The sequence below is a fragment of the Camelus dromedarius genome, chromosome 24 (assembly GCF_036321535.1).
Source record: "Camelus dromedarius isolate mCamDro1 chromosome 24, mCamDro1.pat, whole genome shotgun sequence".
Taxonomy (NCBI): Eukaryota; Metazoa; Chordata; class Mammalia; order Artiodactyla; family Camelidae; genus Camelus; species Camelus dromedarius.
The window spans coordinates 21183957-21205548 of record NC_087459.1 but is presented as its reverse complement, the minus strand read 5'-3'; the positions used below and the strand labels follow the sequence as shown (position 1 = coordinate 21205548).

Below are 21592 nucleotides of genomic sequence, written 5' to 3'. Positions count from 1 at the left end.
CTTCTGGTAACTACTATCTGCTCTCTATGAATTTGTCTATTCTGGACATTTCATATAAATGTATTCATGCAATATGTGGTCTTCATGTTTTGCATTTTCACATAGTTTAATGGTTTCAAGGTTCATCCGTGTTGCAGCATGAGTCAGTACTTCATTCCTTTTTTTTAAATACCTGAATAAATAATATTCCAGCACATAGATATACAAGTTTTCCCCACTCTCTGAAAGTAGAGCATTCCTGTGAAACCTTCCATATGCTGAAATGGTGTAAAGTGAAGAAGCAATGATCTTAGGACACATCTTACTAATAGCTGCACAAAATAAATCAAGATAAAGCACAGATACCCACAGGCACAGTTGAAAGCTATGGTGGCTGGATGCTGAGAGGCTGAGTGACGTCTTCCCAGAAGGAGCTTGGCGGTGACACCCCTGTGTTTGGGGTGCTCCATGCCTCTACAACCACTTGCTGCAAAAGGAACACACCGCGACTCTCACTTTTTGCCTTTTATTGTCAAAGTGAAAGCCTTCGGAATTCTTCCGGTCAGCGAAACCCGTACTGATGCAGGTCTTCGGTAAGAGCGAAGTGGCGTAAAGTGAACTGTCCAGAAGGGCGGGGGACGCTTGTGCTGCATTTTGTTCCTCCGTTCCTCAGCTGATGGCCATGCGGCGGCTTTCACTCTTCGGCTATCACAAGTACTGCTGCTAGGAACATTCAGGTACAGGTGTCTGTGGGGGCATATGTTTTCAATGTCTCTTCAGTATATACCTAGGAGTAGAACTTCTTGGTCATATAGTAGTTCTGTGTGTAACTTTTTGAGGAACTGTGGGTGGCCCAATTTACAAGTGCTGAGTTCATCTACTTCTTACTTTCTGCTCAGAACTCCACGCTCCTCCAGCAACAACAGCTCCACACCGCCCCCTCCACAGTGTTGGGTACCACTAGGAACCTGGCTCCTGGGCAAAACGCGGAGGCCACCAACCTCAGGCAAGGAAGAACCAGCAGCGGACACCAGAGCAGGCTATTCTTTGGGGAGACTCTCCTCTCCTCCTGCCATGCTCATGCTACCCATCCTGGCTGAAGCTTAAAGACTTCTGCTTAAGCAATGTTACTGACACCAGAGTTCTGGACTTTATGCTTCAAGCGGGCTTCACCCATGCCCCCACAAGCCCCATCTCACCGCTGCCTACGAGCATGGTGTGCTTGGACCTTGCCACGCCCACCTGGGGACCAGAGGCAGCGTGAGGGATAACTAGGAACTTCATGATTTTTCTCATTTCCACTGGATGGAGCCACTCCTTAGAACATGAGACTATTGTTTTACTTGTGCACACTTCATCGATATAAAAACATTTCCTTGGCTCTCACCATGCACCAGGCAGTGTTCTGGAGTGAACTCTAAGAGGTGGGTACATCTACCACCTTTTCTTTTAAGATGAGAAAACAGAAGCAGAGAGAAGTAAAATAACTTGCTCCAGGTGCTCACTTCAGCAGCACATATACTAAAATTGTAGAAAAAGAGAAGATTAATATGGCCGCTGTGTAAGGATGGCATGCACGTTGGTGAAGTGTCTCATATTTTTGTGACTGAATCTCTACAAATTCTTATCAAGGGAGAAGGCAATGCTTAAGTCTGCATCACAATCACCCTTGCTTACTGCGTGCTTCTCCTGGTAACTTATTGTCTCGTCCCATCCTCAACATCCTCTTTTGTCTTTAGCTGAAGATAGTATTTAAGGTGAGGGCTTCAGCCATTTTGACAAGTTACCTAGTTTTTCTGGGTCTCTCCCATGTATGTATATGTGTTATTAAACTTTTGGTTTTTCTCCTGTTTAAAAAAATAAATAGAGGGGGAGGGTATAGCTCAGCGGTAGAGCACATGCTTAGCATGCACAAGGTCCTGGGTTCAATGCCAGTACCTCCCTTTAAAAAAGTAAATAAATATAACAAAAATTTTAATTTAATTAAAAAAACTAACTAACCAGGCTCATAGCTTCCGAGTAGCAGTGGCTGGATTCCAGCAGCCTGTACTCTTCCCCAGCACGTCACGCTATCTCTGTCTTAATGCATTTGCAGAATGCATCATGCATGAGAGCAGATGACTGTTTGAACCTCATGTGATGTGTAAAGGAAACCAAATCTGCTCCTATTCTTAGATGAATTCTTCCTGACTCATAGCAAGAATGAATGCATCCTGGTGGAATGACCTCACCTCACTCCCACTCTGATAGCAGCTTATCCAGCACGTATGAGTCCTGGATGTGGCTGATCCTCAGATGGACGGGGATTTCCTCCCTCTGCATATGACATTATCATATGTTCTGGAGAGTGATTATTTTTGCAAGGAGGAGGGAAACAAAGGAAAACTAAACTAAACAAAGTGAAAAGTTGTAGCTGATCAAGAAATTCAGTAAAGGGGGTGGAGACTAAAAGCAAAAACCCAGAGATTAAAAAAAAAGTTACCATATAATTATATCTTGATAAAAGGAGATTAAAATCAGCTTTCCAAGTGACTTTAACTTCAGTTGTTTAAGCCAACTTAACACAAAATTCTTTTTCAAGTCTTATAATGCATTTGACAAGATCTCTAGGATCTGAACTCAAGCTAAACCATAAGATAAAGCTAACTGCAGATGAAAAAGATAAGGTTGCCTAGACCAACTTTATCTGAAAGACACCAAAAAGGAAGGCCGTGTTTTGTGAAACTCTCAAGGGAGAAGAGAGTAAACATTAACATTTCTTCCATGTGCCAGATCTGTGCCCGGGAGTTGACAAAAATTGATTTCATTCTCCCCAGTTTTCAGATGAAGAAACTGAGGCTCAGTAGGTCATGAAGTAAGTAAGGACTGGAACCAGGCTTTAAACTCATGTCTCTTTATAACACAGTATTCTGTCCATGAATTACTGGTGCATCACTATAAGTGTCTGACTCAAAAAATTATTAATTCATTCTGTAATATATATACATATTGACTCATGACACTGTATACCTGAAACTAATATAATGTTATATGTCAATTATATCTGGATTTTAAAAAATTATTAACACTGTGCACTTAACCTACCTGAATCTGGGTCTCCAGATTCACTAGTTACTTCCCTAGAAATGATCCTACCCACTTCTAGCCTGACAGTTTTGAACAAAGAGTATTAGTATATAAAGAAATTGTATTTGTACCTTACCCTTTAAGAAAGGCAGACTTAATTTTTTTCAAGATTGGTTTAAAAAACAACCCTCAATTCACAATAGGAAATAACATTTTATATCAGGACCCAGTACACACAGTATAGAGTGTTTAACTGCACTATTTCAAGAAACAATATTTAACTTTGTTACATGCAATGCTCTCTTATTTTCTTTATCATTTCACTTTTAAACTATGCTGCTCTTGAGCTGTTAAGTTGATTTCATGGTGCCACGAATGGGTTAAGACCTACAGTTTGAAAAACACTGTCTTTGAGGATTTTGGTTGATCTTGAAATTTTTTTTTCTCATTTTACAAATGCAGAAATATAGGCTGCAAAGAATGAAGTGACTTCTTTAAATTCACACAACTAAGAAGAATTAGAGCACCTCATCCCAGAATTCTGTCTTTATGTCCAGTATTCTTCAGAATACAGTTTCTCCAGAGGAGTTATAAATAAGAAACTAAAAGGGGGAGGGAGGGTATAGCTCAGTGGTAGAGCTCATGCTTAGCATGCACAGTGTCCTAGGTTCAACCCCCAGTACCTTCATTAAAAAACTAACAAAAAACCCCAAGAAACTAAAGAAAACCCATATGCAGTCCTGCGAGAAGAGACACGGCTGTGTGAAGAGACAAAGGTGCAATGTTTCACAGAGGTCTTGCTGCAGCTGAGGCATTTGACAGTCATTCCTGGGGGGCTCCGGCTCTGAGGCAGGTGAGATGCAGTAGCTGGGAACTGGAGGTGGAGACAACACATTCCCTGCCTTAGGATGGACTACCGTTTCATTGTCTCATCGGTGGAGGCGTCCATGTAAACAGATAAATTACAGTGCAGGGTAATTAGAACCACACTAGTGAAGTAGGGGGCACAGCTGGCGGCCAGAGAAAGGTGCCACGAATTCTGTTCCAAGTGAGGGGCTGGGAAGAGAAGGGAGCTGGGGAGAGAAGGCTTGGTGGCGAGTGGGGGTGATGGTGGCATGGGCCAAATGTCGAGGGGAGAAGGGACTGGGTGGGCAGGAGGACGAGAGCGTTTTAGGCAGCTGGAGTAGCAGGAGCAAACTGCAGGCTGCTGAGGGGCTGGCGTGTGGGACATGGCGGGCAGGAGGGTAGTAGGTAGTGCCAATTTAGTGAAGTCACTTCTCTCATGAGACTTTGGTTTATTCACTGGAACAGTGAAGGGTGAGCAGGAAAGCAATGTTCACATTTGTTTTTGTGGTAAAACCCTTTGTTCAGATGAAACCTTTGTGAAGGCCCAATGTGTAAAGGAGGAGGTGGAGAATGTTTTGTTTTTCTTCCCCTTAACAGGAAACACATCTGCCGTTGTTTAGAAATATATTGCGAAAAATCCTTGATGGGGGAAGGCGCAGATTCTCACCCTATGGTCTGAATGTGCACCAGGACTTGGAGAAGAAGACAGAGCTGCTTTGTCTGAGGGAGGGAGTAGCTCTGAGGCAGTGGAGGTGTGGGGGGCAGGCAAGAGGTTATCCAGCAAAACGGGAAGGTTCACAAGGCTCCTGCCATGGCCTTCCTTCTCCAGGCTCACCCATAAAGTCTATTCTCCGCTTTATCAAAATCTGGAGCGATGAACCCTTTTAAAAGGCAAAACCCTTTCAATGGCTCCCGTCACTCTCAGAAGGACTCCAAACTCCTGATCACAGCCTCCAGGCCCTGCACCCTCTGTCCACTGGCTGCCGCCCAGACCTCACCTCCCGCTCACTTCCCACCAGCCACCCTACCCTCCCTGCTGTTTCTAAATTCATCCCACACACTTCCTGCTCAGGGCTCTGGTACTTATTGTTCCCTCTGCCAGGCCCACTCCTCACCCAAATATCTGTATTTCTCTCCATCACTTCAACTGGGACTCTTTGCAAATGTTACCCAAGCAGAGGGCGCTGCAGCCAGAGGAGCGGCTTCCCCACCCCGCTGCACGCTCTCACTCTGCTTTGATGACTTCTTCATAGCACAGATCGCGCGGTAGTTGTTCATTTGTTGACTCCCCCCTCTCAGCACCCCCATTGGAGTGAAAGCCTGCAACAGCAGAAAGCTTGGGAAGACTTTCCCGCCTGTAGGACTCGGGAAGGGGTGTCCTTTCACTGCTTGTAGGATTGGGACAGGGAGGCCCCCAGCTGGCACATGGGTTCAACGTGGAACAGTTCAAACAGGACCGAATGAGGTGGAAGCAGAGGTGAGGCCTTCACCTGCTTCCTTCTGGCTACTCAGGTGCAGTGTCAGTGCAAACCCAGCGCATAGATTGTGAACTTCAAGACGTAGAAGTCACCCAAGGAAACTATAGGCATATGAAATGAGAAGCTTGAAGTCAGAGAGGATTGGGGAACACCAGCGTTTGATGGTTGGTGCAAATAAGAGGAATCAGGCAAAGAAATAGAGAATGGAGTGGTCTGGGAGGTAAACAGCAGGAGGACCGATGCACACGAAGGCAAGACAGAAATTTCAAGGAGTGGTTAATGCCTCTGAAAAGTCAAGAAAAGGACAGGCTTCAGTTTCCTCAGCTTTAGCAACCAGAGGTTCCTTAATAATCTTGACAGAGAAAGTTTTAGTGGATTGAGGGAAGCTGGAGACAGGCTGCAACTGGTTAAGGAATGAATGGCAGTGAGGAAATACAGCCAACAAGAACTGGATGTTTCGAGAAGCTTGGCTCTAGAAAGGTAGAAAATATTCCAGTAAGTAATATTTATGGGGAATGTAAGAAAGCAGGGGTTTTGTTTTTCATCCTAGACAAGGAAGAGACATGAGCATGAGTTAGAGGAAGAGGCTGAATATTCAGGGAAGAGAAGATAATTGATGGAGCAAAGTCTCAGAAAAGATTGGCAAGGATGTTTCATGTAGGTTTGGGAGCAGGGAACTTTAAGAAAGAGAGAAGAAAATAAAGAGTGAAGGTATAGGTTAGTTTCTGTTGGGGGGGCAGGTATAGAGTGAAATTTGAGGAAGTTAACACCACACCTTTACTTTTTCAGTTAAATAAGTAAAGTTATTTGCTGTATCAGTCAGGTTCTACCAGAGAAAGAACCAGTAGGAGGTATACGTACATATATACAACAAGAGATTTATTGCAAAGGATTGGTTTATGCAACTGTTGAGGCTGGCTAGGCAAGCCTGAAATCTGGAAGCTTCCAGGCAAGAGGAGATGCTGCAGTGTATAGGTAGAATTTCTTCTTCCTCAGGGAAACCTCAATTTGGCTCTTTTTTTTTCCCTGAAGATGAATTTATTAGGTTATCAAAACCCATGCTTTTAGTAACTTCATTTTCTTTTTTGTCAAAATTCTAATGTATTTAAAGTGTACAATGTGATGATTTGACGTACGTAATGAGTCCTCCAGCTCCCAATGCAGAGCGCAAAAGGGGGAGCTATTTCGAGGGAACACAGGGCCAGGCCTCTTGAGCAGCCCCAAGAGTAGAGAAGCCCCAACCTGTGCAAGCTGATGCAGGTCCCTAACAGCAATCACCAACAAAACCAATCCTCTATGTAATGCAAGGCTCCCTTTTAGGCTGCACCTCATGGATTTCAAGAAAGTTTTTGGACCAATAAATTCAAGTCCAGCCAATGAAAGTGTGCAGTCCTTGGTGTTATCAGGAATTTGGGCTTGTACGTGCTGGGGAAAGATAGCAAATACAGGCCGATTACTAACATACGGCATATGAGAGAACGCTTAAGGATCACTTCAGGTAGGAAGGCTATATTGACATGTTTACATGTTTAACATGTCACACATGTTTATTTCTTTCAGGGAAAACAGTAGGGAGAGATGAAAAATGAAAGAGGCAACTAACATTACATGTTCAGGTACTCTTCAAAATGACCTCATTGAATTGTGACAATTCTATTGGAAAGTAGTAGCATTATTTCCCTTTGTTTAGATGAAGTGACCATGATAGAAGGCCGTTGCTATGTTTGTAGGTGATGAGAGTCACAAGGACAGATGTCAGAGGTCACCGTGTCCCCTCCCCCAAACTTACACCCCTGTCTATTCCCCAGGATTGAATAACTGAGCAAATCCAAGCAAAAAGAAACTTTTCTCCCTGATTCTCTGCTTTAGTTTGTCATCAAAAGGAAACTCACCTAAAAACCCTCTAAATCTTAGTAGAACAAATTAAAATGAGATCATTGTACTTAGTACAAAACTAAAGCTAAGATAAATTACTTCATTCAGTCATATTGTAAGTATTTATTAAGTGCCTATGATGTATCAGGCACTCTGCTAAATGTTATTTGTCCAAAGTCACAAACAGTATGTAGCAGAGCCAGGATTAAACTCAGGTCTTTCTGATGTTAAAGCCTGGGCATTTTTCACATATTCATGATTTTCAAACATCTTAGAAACAAGTCTTACAAGGAATTCCAATATGAGGATCACACAGTTGGAAAACCATGTCATGCTTCCACACACAAGTTTTGACAAATGCATACACCTGTGTAACCCAACTCCTATCAAGATATAGGACTTTGCCACCATCCCAGAAAATTCCCTCTGGGCCCTTCCTAGCTACTTCCTGCCCCCAACTCCCAAGAAGCAATTACTCTTCTGACTTTTTTACCATAGACTAGTTTAGCTTGTTCTGCACTCAATCTGTTGTGTCACTACATATCGTATAGTGTTTAGATAGATTTATAAAAATGTAAGACAATGCTGCTCTTCCAATTATTTTTTGCTTTGGAAAATAGTCTTTTAAAAATTAAAATGCTATATATGTAATATGTAATTTTTTTTGTTATTGTAATTTTGGCAATTTTTAATGGAAATATAATTCACATAACCTAAAACTGACTATTTTTAAGTGTACCCTTCAGTGGTTTTTAGTGTATTCACTATGTTGTACAATTATCACCACCGCCTAATTCCAGAACACTTTCATCACCCCAAAAAGAAATTCCATACCTATTAGAAATACTCCCAGTTCATCAGTCCATCACCGTCTCTTGGCAACTTTCTGTTTCTACAGATTTGTTTCTGTAATTTTAAAGTGCGTTAATAAATATTTCAAACTTGTGTTACTTTCTAACACAGTAAATATGGATAGACAAAACCTATATAAAGCAAAGAGCTTTGGGGCCTCAATTTCTAAGAACGCAAAGGGATTCCAAGGCCCCAAAATTTGCAAACCACTGGTCTAATATTTGGGGCTTGTTTGTTTTGTTGTGTTTCTTGATAGGTTGGACATAATGTCTAAACCAGGGCCCTACCAGGAGCTCAAAGATGGGATGGTCATCCCTGATTAAGATTCCAGAAGGGATGGGGAACTACTTAACAGTTGACGACTGAACCCATACGACATGGGACCAAGGGTGAAGTTGACTAAGTAACAGCCCATGACTTTACCATCCACTCCGACGTGTTGAGTGCTGAGTAAGGAACATCCGAGCTGCTGTCCTCAGCTCAACCATGCGACATAAGGGGACACATGTCACCTGGTCCCTGCACCTCATGTAGCGGCTTGGGGCTCAGCAAGAGATGAGTGCAACGTGACCGACCATAATCCAGCCAGTGTGGTCTAGACCTAAATAAGTGACCAGAAGTTAAAGCACCATTGACTGGCACTGACGTCAAGTCCTGAAATCCACAAACGATTCCCGCCCCACAGGCGCAAGAAACAACTTCTGAGGCAAGAAAACTGTAAAACTGAAGATCACTACGAGTCGTTTAGAATAATCCCGTTTCCATGCAACATTTTCCTTATCCCTATAACGTGCCTTATTCTGCCACTTAAAAAAAAAAATAGCGGCAATTGTATTCAGTTTCAAGAAATTTCTGGATAAATCTATTGCCTTCGATCTCTGCTTGATTCCTACCAAAATTAGTAGTTATTTGAAGGGGGATAGTGAGGCGAAAAGTCTACACTTAAAGCAAATCTACATCTCGAAACGCAGAAGGTAAAGGGAGCCCATTGCCAGGAAGCGCTCACCAGCTGCCCCGACAGCCAAGGTCGCCGAAAACTCGGGACTCTGGAGTTCACGCGGGACCGCCGGCCCTGACGTCAACGGCCAGGTAGCCGACGTGCGCGCATGCGTTCTCCGCCAGGGCCCACTTTCTTGCCGGGCCCGGAGGGGAGCCCTAGAGGGCGGGATAGTTGCGAGGTACGAGCAGAGGCTTCCGGTGGCGAGTGGCGGTGATTGGTGGAGCTCAGGAGAGGGGGCGGGGCAGCGGGAAATTCGAATAGAGAGGCGGGTCCAAAGAGGGAGTGGAATGGATGCGGGGGTTCCGGCGTACCGGAGGCGACGCGAGATGGCGACGGCGACCTCGGGTACGCGAGCCCGGGCAGGGCGGGGCGTCGTGGTCTGGAGCCTTGTAGGGCGATGCGTTGGAGTCCGGTCCAGGCTCCGCGAGTTGTCCCTGAGACGCCGGAATGGCGCGGGGGCGGGAAGCGGAAAGCTGGGAGTGTGGGAGTCGCAGGCTAGTTCCTTCTCAATTTCCTGCTCTCAGCGCGGATCAGTAGACCAGGGTTGAGACCGGTGCCCGCGCCTTTTTTAATCCCAGCTCACTTTTCCTTTGTGAGCTTCAGTCTACTTTGTAAAATGGGGACAATGACCCCATCTCAGAAGATTACATGAGTAAGCGATCGAGAAGTAGCTAATACTCTAACCGTAGGGACAAACGGAAGGGGGCTGGATGCAGGTTTGGGGGAAGGGTTTGTGTAAGACGTGTTGTTTGGGTGCAGGGAGATCCCTGAGAGACGTTAGAGGTTCAGACGGGCTGCAGCTGGGTGTCAGTTGACAGCATAAGATGTACTGAGATCACAGAAAAGGGAAATAAGGGACTGCTTTCACTCTATCCGTGGAAGTCAGTGCTATTTTAGGGTTGGAAAGGCTGTTAGGACATTCAGAATCTTGCTCTGCTCTCTTCCTGTAGAAAATTCTAGTCAGTGATTATGGTGGGCACTATAGTAATTTATTGGAATCCCTTACTGTTTGTCAGGCCCCGTGGAAAAACAAAGCTATTTAGTAGAATGACAAAACACATGTTGAGCCCTTGCTCCGTGCCAGGCATAGTTGTAAGCACTTTATGGTGATGAATCATTTATCTGCACAACGCTGAGGCAGTTTACTGTTATTGTCCCTGTTTTACAGATGAAGAAACTGAGGCATAGATGAGTTGAAAAGCTTGCTGAAAGTTAAGAAATAGTAAATATTGGGGTTTGAATTCTCACTCAGGCAGTCTGACTTTAGAGGCTCTGCTCTTAACCATTATGCCCAAGCACACGAAATTCCTGCTGTCTGAGCACAACTTCCCTGCACCCTTCCAAGACCCCCCTGTGTTTGGTACATAGCAGATAGCGTAAATATGTTTGAATGAATATTGTCCTATTCCTAGAGGTGCATATAGTCTGTTTCAGTAGATAGTCACAGAAACATAACATCATGAAAAGCAATGACTACCTACTGCTATAGGGAGTGCAGAATTGGGAGTAAACCCTTGGGTATCCTGGGAAGACTTCCTTAAGGAAGTGATATTTGAGGTAGGTTTCAAAGGTTGGATAGGAGTTTGCCAGGCCTTGGTGCGACAAAAAGACTACCAAGTGATCAATTTCTTATTTAAGATGTAAGGCCAGAGATGCTCTCTTTGGCTCAATCTCCTCATCAATAAAAGAAAAAGTTAAGCTGAATGAAACTTGGGAATTTTGGAAGAGGGGAAAATTAGAAGAAATTATCGCTAGCTTGGCCCAACCTTAAAGTTGCTTTTCTAATGAAAAGGATAGACTTTTGTACCATAGGCATCTGTATGTTTGTGCTTATCCTTCCCTCCTGTCCTGCACTGTGAGCTTTGGGGCAAGAATGGCAGTGAGCCACTTTTATGAAGAAAACAGGAAACAAATAAGCCAATGTTTTATGTTAGTTAGGCCATCAAAACTTAATTTGTTCAGCATATACTCCCTGAGAGCCTATTCTGTGCCACGCATTGGGGATATAAGGGTGAGCAGAGTAAGGCTTGTTTTCACTGAGTTCAGTCAGATGGAGAAGATACAAATATGCCGTTACCATGGAATGTTGTGAGTGCTTGGATAGAGAAGCTAAAGAGCCATGGGCTCACCTAACAGAGTCTTAATAGGGCAGTAATTTTACAAGGAAAGATTTTTTAGAGGAAGTAAGGTGTGTTTGCCTCAATTATCTCAGTTACTTGGCAGGAGGTGGTGGTGAAAGGATAAAGAAGATAGTCCAGGGAGAGAGAACAGCATGTGCAAAGGCCCAAAGGTGTGAGAGAACTTGGTGTGTTGTAGGAACTGAAGGAAATTCATTATTGCTGAGGGCTTACAGTGCAAGGAAGAAAGTGGAGGAAGATGATTGGAAAGAAGTGAGGCTGCAGGTGAGGAGACCAGTTGGGAGACTGCTGAGATGAGGACAACCTTGGCAAAGATTGTACAGTGTGGATGGGGAACAAGTAGACTCATTTAAAAAGGTAGAGTTGACAGATATTAATGAAAAACTGATATGGGAAATGAGAGAAGATGGAGTTAAGAAAGACTCTCCCGTCTTTGGGGTTGGTTCCATTTATTTACCTTAGAGAGCACAGAAGGAAGGCGAGGTTGCAGAAAGGTGGAGAAAGATTCAGTTTAAGATGGGTGGAGTTTGAAGTGCCTGAGAACCATGTAAGAAGAGATGTCAGGGCAGCAGCTGGGAATGTGGATCTGAAGTTCAGGAGAGATGTCTGGTGTGGAGGTGTCAACTAGGAGTCATCAGCTTTGAGGTGGTAATTGAAGCCAAGAGGGTAGGTGACCATGCCTGTGAAATTAATCAATGGGAGTTCTCTACTAAGGGCAGTTTTGTTCCCCACAGGGACAACCTGTGATATCTGGAGACATTTTTGGTTGTTACAGTGGGGCGGTGGGGAATGCTACTACTGGCAATGTGTTTAGCACATATTCATATGTGCTAAACTTCCTACAATGCACATGATAGCTCCCCCACCCCACCACCATCCCCCAAGAATTACTCAATCCAAAATATCAATAGTGGAGAAACTGAACATCCCTGATCTGGACAGGAGGATAGAAGTAGCCTAGGAAAAACACAGAAACTGAGAAGGAGTGAATAGAGACTGGGTGGCATGGAAACTCAGGGAAAAGTATATTTTCCAAAGGAAAGATCAAGGGTGTTGAATGCTGCTGGGAAGTCAGATAGGATGGGGATTGAGCTTGTCTATTGGATTTAGCAGGAAGGAGGTCACTGATGACCCTGCTCGATGGTGAGGGTAGAAGTGAGTTGCCTCCTTGAGGGGAGTGAGTAGCAAGAGGAGAAGTGTAATGTAATAGTAAACAATAACAACTGGGGACATTTGCTGAGTGCTTACTGCAGGCTCTGTGCTAAACATTGTATGTACATTATTTCTCTGACTCCTCACAATCTTATTGGGGTAGATACTGTTATTTTTAGAGAAAGAAACAGGCTTAAAGAGGTTAAGAAGCCTTCCCAAGGTCACAGTTAGTAGGTGGAACCTGCCTCCTACTCCAAGGCCTATGGGGAAACGGAAATGAAGAGGCTGAGGCTGAGCTCACGTAATGAGCTCTGGAGTTAGACCTTCATTTGAAGCTCTATCACTCTCTCGCTGTTGACCATGGGCAGCTAGCTAACCTCTCTAATACTGTAGTTTCCTCATTTGGAAAATGGGTGATGAAAAGAAAACTCTTACAGAGCTTTTACCAAGTACCAATGCTGTTTGAAGCACCTTTACATGAATTACTGTATTTGCTACCTTAGCCACCCAACGAATAGTTATTTTTATTTATTCCTATTTTACAGGTGTGGAAATTGAGGCACAGGAATGGAAAAATCATTTCGCCAGGTTATTTAGTTAGTTGTAAGTGGCAGAGCTGGGATTTGAACCCAGGCCATCTTACCCTGAATTTTTTTCCGACCTTGAATTTTTACCAGCCTACTATATACTACTCTGTTGACATTTTACATGTTACTTCTGTTAATCCTCATTAAGCCCTTCCAAGGCTCACCCCACCCCATTTATGGGTAAGGAAACGGGTACATGGATGTTAAGTCAGTTGCCCATGGTCACAAGCTAATAAGTGTTAGAACTGGAATTTAAATTCTGCTCTGTCTAACCAGTCTATACTCTTTCTACATCACCACAGACTTTCCCTTCCCCTGTATTGATCACTGAGCTTTCTAAGTGCTTCTGTATCTGCCATCTTTCTCTTTTCCCACAAAATAGAAACCTGGGAAAGACAGGTAAGGAGAGGCTCCCGCACACATTTTTGACAAGTCAGTGAACCTCTCTGCATCTTAGTTTTCTCATTTGTGCAGGTGCATCTGCAGGTTTCTACTAACTTGCTACTGAGTCTCGAGACTGCCATGGGTCAAATGAGAACTAGAATCTCAAGTGCCTTGTAAACCTTAGAGTGAGAAATGGTGTTACTAGTATTGTTTGTCAGATGAAGGAACAGAGGTCCAGTTTCTGGAACAGGCCGACTGCTTATGGGTATGTCTTACTTATGTGTAAGATTCGTCCCGGGGGCGTCTGTCCAGCTTTTTGACTTGCTGTTTCTGTGCTGGCCACACATACCAGCTTCTTGCCTGTATGAGGCCACAGGCAAAAAGGCTCCCAACAACCAGCTACTACCACCAGCAAAAAGGAGAGAATCAGAGCTACCAAAAACTTTCCCAGTTGGTACATAATAGGGAGGCAATATAGCATCTTCATTAAAAGCTGATTTTTGGAGGTAAAGAGAGCAAGGTTTGAATACTGCTCTTAGCTGTGAGCTATAGAATGGTATCCTCCGATGTAAAATATGCCCTCCTCAGAAGATTTTTTTCCAGCTTTTTAATCCTCACAGAAATTATGGGAAGTAAACTAAATTGAAAGCTTACAGTGGAGGAGGATTTAATGTCAGTGCCTTTTACAAACTGAGCTGGGTCAGAAAGGGACTAGAGGCTGCCTCAAAACCTTATCCCTTCCAAACAAAGATTTCCACAGTGTCATTTTTATCATTTTTAAAAAAATGCAAACATTATGGCATAACAGAACTAGATTACATAGAAAATAAACCCACATAATCCTCCATCAAGAGAAAAATCATTAGCAGTTTGGGGTGTGTGTGTATAATATATATAATGTGTATATGTGTGTGTGTGTATATGTACGTATTTGTGTGTGTGTGTGTGTGTGTATATATATATATATATGTGTGTATATATATATATATATATATATATATATATATATATATATATATATATATATAAACCCCAGGTAAGAAATGGAGGCACAGAAAAATCAGGCAGTTCATTGACTGGTTTTAGGTGGAGACACGTCAACTCTTTTAATCCTTGAATAACTGTGAGGTGCTGGTCATGTCAACACCTTGAAAATTCAAAGTGTGTCCTGCCAGCAGCATCAGCATCACCTGGGAGCTGCTAGAGATGCAGAATCTTAGGCATCACCCTAGGGACTGAAGCCAAATCTGTATTTTAACCAGATCTTCCAGGTTATTTGTATACATATTACAGTCTACACCCTACTGGATCTACCTGTAGAGCAGGATAGGAACTGAGGCCAAGCTTAGGGACACCCACAGCATGGCCAGGGTGGAAAAAGCTTCCCCCGAAATGAGCTGTGACCCCTGACCCTCCCAATACTATCCTCAGGACCCCAGCCTCCAGGCCTTTTTCCTGCCCCTGTTGTCAAGGTTACGGGGATCTCTAGTCTACTAAGATGCTGGGGTTTTGTTTTGCTTTTAGGCTCTGCTTATTCCTCCTTTGAAGAGCAAAAGACAAAATGTAGGTTGTGATACAAGATAAAGTAATAGCTCCAAGGCCCCAGGCATAAAACACTGAGGTGCTTGAGGGAGCTGCTGCGCCTCTATGAGCGTCTTCACTGGAAAAACGGGACTAACAGAACCTGCCTCTCAGGGACACCATGGAGATTAAAGTGTACCCACCATGTAGTCAGTGCTTCATAAATGTTAATGTTTGCTAATACGTGATATGCTTTAGTCCCTGGCTTGTATATCATCTCTCTCCTCAAACCCCCCACTACACTCTGCATTCGGTTCATCTTTTTCTTCTATTTTGCCCTTCTGTGCTCGCCCTCATCAACAGAGCACACAGTCCTGCCTCACCAGTTCTCTAAGGGACCCATGCTTTCACACCTCTGTGCTTTTGCACTTGCCATTCCTTCTGCCTGGAATGCTTAGAAAACTCCAGTTCATCCTTCAGAGCTCAGCTAATTTAAGTACCTCCTCCTCCAAGACGACTCCTCTTACTTCTCAGCAAAGCTACCACCATACTTCATGCCTTAAACTTATCTTCTCTCTTCCAGGAGCTGGTCGCTGTCGGCTAAGCAAGGTGGGAGCTGGCCGGCGCCCGCCTCCAGCTCGAGTAAGGGTAGCCGTGCGACTGCGGCCATTTGTGGATGGAACAGCTGGAGAAAATGATACCCCCTGTGTACGGGGTCTGGACAGCTGTTCTCTAGAGATTGCCAACTGGAGGAACCACCAGGAGACTCTCAAATACCAGTAAGGCTCAGGCCACTCTCTCCTCCTATCCCTCTCTGAGACCTGCTCACACTATCACTTGCCTAGATAGTTTCTCAGACCTTCCTCCTCAGGATCCTTGCTCTTTCCTTAGCACAGAGCTGTTCCCCACACTTCATTTGTTCATGCAGGAAATGTTTGTGGGTGCCCACTGGGGTGGGTCCTCTGTAAGATACTGTGGGGAAAGACTAGACGCTGAATCAGACACACATTACTGTTCAGTCTTGTGAGGGAAATGGGTACAAAATTGGGAAGGAGCAGCAAAGGTGAGCAGGGGAGTCCCAGTTCGGGTCTTGGGGAGGTGTGGGAAGGGTTGGGGGAACACAGACCAACTAGCCAACCCAGGCAGCAGTAGGGTGATGTCAGAGAAGACCACCCAGGTTTGGGGACAAAACTCACAAGACCAACTACTTTAAAATTCCATTGGAGATTTAAAGTTCAGGCTCCTTGGCTTGTCATTCTAGGCCAGGAGGTGGCAAACTACAGCCTGCAGGTCAAATCTGACCAGGAGTTTTTTGTAAATAAAACTTTATTGGAACACAGGCATGCTCATTTATTTACATATTGTCTATGGCTGCTTTCTGCCTGACTGCAGTGGCAGAGTTGAGTAGTTGTGGAAGGAACGATATGGTCCACAGAGCCTAAAATATTTACTGTCTGGCTCTTTATGGAAAAAGTTTGCCAGCCCTGTTATAGGCCCTTGACAATTTGGCTTCAGTTTCTGTCCAGCCTCATCCCTCCAACACATGCTACACTCGACTCATACTAATCCCTGCCATGGCCTCAGCCACAGCTTCTCCACCGGAGTGCAGTGAATGCACTATAGGTATTTTGAGTCTCATCTAGTCATTAGCAGCATCCTCTCCTTACTCCACTGTGGTGTACAGGTGCTACTTTCTATATATACTGTGATGTGAAAAAGATTGGGGAGCCCTGCCCTTTCACACGTCTTGTTTATGTGCTATTATTGATACTTAGAGTATCTTTTTCTTCTCTGGCAAAATTCTCCTTCCCCAGACAGACTCAGTTACTCCTTCTAGTGCGTTTTCATCTTCATTTCCTGAATTGCAGCAAAGTATGGGTATCTAGCTATGCCACCAGACTGCAAGACTCCCAAGACCAAGGAGGTCAGATTCATCACTGTGTTCCTACGTCAATATAGAGACTGGGATGGAAGGTGTTCAGTGGGTGCTTTCTAAGGTCTTTGTGCAAGAAAAGGCATAGAGACTCTTTAAAATCCGAGGCCAGTATTTATCCTCTAGGTCCAGGTGAGAATGGAACCCTCCACTAATTCCCTCCTTTCTTCCTGCCTGCAGGTTTGATGCCTTTTATGGGGAGAGGAGTTCTCAGCAGGACATCTATGCAGGATCAGTGCAGCCCATCCTAAGGCACTTGCTGGAAGGGCAGAATGCCAGTGTGCTTGCCTATGGGCCCACAGGGGCAGGTGAGGGAGCCAGATAGGGAATAGCTATGGGTCAGAAAGGACCCAGGAGTGGGGGACAAATCTTACAGCTTTCTCCACTCTCTCCCCAGGGAAGACGCACACAATGCTGGGCAGCCCAGAGCAACCTGGGGTGATTCCCCGTGCTCTCATGGACCTCCTACAGCTCACAAGGGAGGAGGGCGCTGAGGGCCGACCATGGGCTCTGTCTGTTACTATGTCCTACTTAGAGATTTACCAGGAAAAGGTGAGGTCCCTTTCTGGTCAGGAAAGGAGGAGACAAAGGGTCAAAAATCAGACCTAGTTCTAGAATATGAAGCTGCACTCCAGCAAGGAGGTGCAATACCTAAAAAGATAGAGGTTGGGGTACTAGGTAGTACAACTCTGAGAATCCAACAGATGAAAGGAGACTGATCCCCAGGAAGTAAGCAGCATGTGACTGGAGAACTGGTCCTACCTCTCACTTCTCAAACAGGTGTTAGACCTCTTGGAACCTTCATCGGGAGACCTGGTGATTCGAGAAGACTGTCGAGGAAACATCCTGATTCCAGGCCTTACGCAGAAGCCCATCACTAGCTTTGCTGATTTTGAGCGGCACTTCCTACCAGCCAGTCGAAATCGGACTGTAGGAGCCACCCGGCTCAACCAGCGCTCCTCCCGAAGTCATGCTGTGCTTCTGGTTAAGGTGAGTCCCAGTGATGGGTGAAGACCTGGGGATCCACTGGAGCCTGAGCTAGGGTCCTTGCTCAGGGGTCCTTGCTTTTACCCCCTAGGTGGATCAGCGGGAACGTTTGGCCCCGTTTCGCCAGCGGGAGGGTAAACTGTATCTGATTGACTTGGCTGGCTCAGAGGACAACCGGCGCACGGGCAACAAGGGCCTGCGGCTGAAGGAGAGTGGAGCTATCAACAGCTCCCTCTTTGTACTGGGCAAGGTGGTGGATGCGCTGAACCAGGGCCTCCCGCGTGTGCCTTACCGGGACAGCAAGCTCACTCGCCTGTTGCAGGTCAGGCCATCCATCTCAGGCAAAGGGGGCTAGAGAAGGGGGTTCTCAGGCCTGCTGGGGTGTTGGGGAACAGCAGGGGAGGGGAAGATGGGGCTTCTGACCCACCAACCCTGCTCCATCCCCATCCCTCAGGACTCTCTGGGTGGCTCAGCCCACAGCATCCTCATTGCCAACATTGCCCCTGAGAGACGCTTCTACCTAGACACAGTCTCTGCACTCAACTTTGCTGCCAGGTCCAAGGAGGTGATAAACCGGCCTTTTACCAATGAGAGTTTGCAGCTTCATGGTGAGGACTGGGATTGGCAGGAGTGGAAAGGCAGAGTCTGGATAATTGGGGAGTTCACTGATTCCACCAAGCATCACCATAGAGACTGACACCCCTTCTCTCCCCCACCTCTACCCTGCCATCTTCCCCTAGTCTTGGCACCTGTTAAACTGTCTCAGAAAGAACTGCTAGGCCCTTCAGAGGCAAAGAGAGCCCGAGGCTCTGAGGAAGAGGAAATTGGGAGTCCTGAGCCCCCAGCAGCTCCAGCCTCTGCCTCCCAGAAACTCAGGTGAGCAGAGAGGAAGGGGCCTTGGGCATATTCCCTTTCCTGTTGTGTCTGGATTGGGTGCAGATTAGCAGTGGGTTTAGCCTGTCAGATCCTTGAGCTGTGAACTTGTTCTTCCATTGGATTCACCCCAAATCCTCCTCTGTTGAATTCACTGAAGTGCTAAGATCAACCTCAAGCCTTGATGGTGCTGCCAGGGGCCCCAGGAGGCCTCCTCCTTGAGCTCCTAGCCCCCTTCCTTTCCATTTCCCACCCCTTTAATGCAGCCAGCAAAATCTCACATTTTGGCACTGATATTTCAAGGATGAGCACTTGTGCTTCTGACTCAAGGAGTAATGAGGATCAGGTCTTTTAGGTACCGATGATAAGAAGAGCAAAGCAAAGGAGATCAGGACATGAAGAGAGATGTCTTGCAGAGACATCTGTGTTAGAGTCCAACCTTTCCATGACTTTCCATGGAAAGGGCAAAGTTGCTGTCCTAACTGCTCTGCTTCTACCCTCAATCCAAACAAAGCCTCTCTAAAGTAAGTCCTTTCTGTGCATGGCCTCCGCCGGTTCTGATAGTCCCACCTCAGGGCCCAGTATGTACCAATACTCAGGTCACCTCTGTTTAGTGGTCTTGCTTTCTATGTCTGGATACTTGGCCTTCTCTAACTCCAAGGAACCAGCTGCAGTTTGAACTCTGTCCTCTTTCTACCCCTAGCTGAAATAAAGCCTCTCTAAATTGTCTAAGTCCTAAGATTACTGAACAAAGGTGACTTGAGGAAGCCAAGGATTAGCACACACTCTGCCCTACGGGGCTGTCATAGTCAAGGAAAGATGGCATACATAAAGTGCTTGTGCTCACTCGGAATCATTTCTCAATCTTGTCCTTAAGCCATCTGTCAGCAGTCCCCACTCCTATGTGTACAAACTCAGAGAAACATACACACCTGCACATCTATATTACATGTGAATAGGCCAGGTCTCTGCCAGACAGGCACCTTGGGTAAGCTCAGTGATGGGGCACATCAGACCTAGACAGACCCTGACCTTGGGGGGCTCACGTTTCAGTTGAGGAAGCAAGACGGGAATATCAGTATAAAATGCAAGGTAGAGAGTACAGAGCACAATGAGGAAGGAGGATCCTCTTGCTCTGTGAGAGCTGGGAAGGGGGAAATGACTTCTGTGTTCACCAGTATTTTCTAATCCTGCTCTTCTAGGCACTTGCACACAAAGAACAGGGCACTCCCTATCCATGAGGAGCTAGTTCACAGTGTAGGAAAGAAGATATACAATCAAGCTGGGCATCATGGAAAGGTGGCATCAAACTGACTTTGAATGATAGCTGAGATCAGATGTGAGGGGGAAGATTCCAGACAGAAGAAACAAATGTTAGGCATTATCATGCTCAGATTAAGTCAGGACTCTGCCCTAAATAGGCTTTTCCTACTGCCTACAAGGGAAAGGCTTAGCGTTTGAGGTCTTCAATGGCTTTCAAAGCCCTGCTGAAAATGACCTCCTCTGTGAAGCTTTCACCGACTGCTCCTCTAAGTGGACTGGCACACAGCCCTTGCTGTTACCTTATCATAGTCTCTAACTTTCTGTTAGACAGTGAGTACCTTCAGGGCAGGATGATGTCTTAGACTCCCACGAATACATGGCACTCAGGTGTTCGTTAAATGCTGTTTCTCATCTGATCTGGCATCCCTGAGAGGTTACTTGGGCAAGTGGTGATGGAACCCCATTCACCTGTAGAAGACACTGTACCCGGAGGGTCTGGATGACTTATTCAGGCTTGCTTAGCAAGTTAACACTAGGGCTCTGGAATCACAGATACACCAGGTTAAGGCATGATGAGGGGGATCCTGCTGCTGGAGAGGGTGATGAGAGAAGGGGTAGGTGAGGAGTAACGTCTTTGTCTGCTCAGCCCCCTACAGAAGCTAAGTAGCATGGACCCAGCTATGCTGGAGCGCCTTCTGAGCCTAGACCGTCTGCTGGGCTCCCAGGGGAGCCAGGGGACCCCTCTACTGAGCACCCCGAGGCGAGAGCGGATGGTGCTCATGAAGACGGTGGAGGAGAAGGATTTGGAAATTGAGGTAAGTGTTGTGGGGTTGAGGGTGGGATTCCTATTGGCCTTGAGAAGCAGTCTGAAGATCTTCAGAGAAGGACACTGAAAGGCTAGACCAGCATCCAGTTTTCACCTGACACCGGAATCCCTCAGTTCTCCAGCTTCTGCTTGAAGGTCCTTAATGTGGCTGAACTTTGAAAAATAATTGAGATCAGACGTGAAGAGGTGAGGTGGGGGGAATCCCAGATAAAAGGAACAAATGCAAGACATTGCCATTTTTTTTCTTTCTTTTTCTTTTCTTTTCTTTTTTTTTTTTTTTTTTTTTTGACATTGCAGTTTCTTAAACCCCAGCTCAAATTAAGTTAGGACTCTCTGCTTGGAACACTCCATCCCTTTAGTGTTTCACAAAGAGGTCTGTTCCACTTCTGGGCAGCCCTGATCATTGGAAAGCCCTTAATTCCATTGGGCTCCAATTGTCTCCTGGTAGTTCTCCCATCTGGTCCTCCACCTGCCCTTCGAGGGCCTCAGAGCCCTGCACGTTCACTTTTCTAATCCACTGCCCTTCAGGCTGCCTTAAAGTTGTTTCTGGGTCATATCTCTCCCTGATTTTTTCTAACAGAGGCTTAAGATGAAGCAAAAAGAACTGGAAGCCAAGGTGCTTGCCCAGGAGGCTGCAGACCCAAAGGAAAAAGAGAATTACTCTCCCACAATGCTCCGACCCCTTGCCCGCCGCACAGTCACAGTTGCTAAACCCCTCAAAAAGGCTGTTGTGATGCCCCTACAACTGAGTAAGTTTAGGGTCCAGGAGGGCCCAGATAACTGAGATCTTAGAAGGGGAGATTTGGAGCAGCTGACTTCATGCCATTCATCT

The 21592-nt window shown here is 45.5% G+C and overlaps 1 protein-coding gene and 1 non-coding gene across 3 annotated transcripts; both read left to right on the top strand.

Annotated features, from left to right (window-relative positions):
• The first annotated feature begins 1476 nt into the window (after positions 1 to 1476).
• On the top strand, positions 1477 to 1581 carry LOC116147273 (U6 spliceosomal RNA). The gene has a single exon (XR_004130806.2). It is a non-coding gene; the product is annotated as a U6 spliceosomal RNA (small nuclear RNA).
• Positions 1582 to 9350: 7769 nt separating this feature from the next.
• KIF22 (kinesin family member 22) lies at positions 9351 to 21509 on the top strand (the record flags this gene model as incomplete). Of its 2 annotated transcripts, none has more annotated exon segments than XM_064478548.1 (10): positions 9351 to 9441; positions 15462 to 15657; positions 16992 to 17119; positions 17209 to 17363; positions 17592 to 17801; positions 17890 to 18120; positions 18253 to 18406; positions 18539 to 18674; positions 20581 to 20749; positions 21341 to 21509. In XM_064478548.1, coding segments are annotated over 10 exon segments (1606 nt in total), but the record flags the coding sequence as incomplete, so codon positions are not given.
• Between the last annotated feature and the right edge of the window lie 83 nt (positions 21510 to 21592).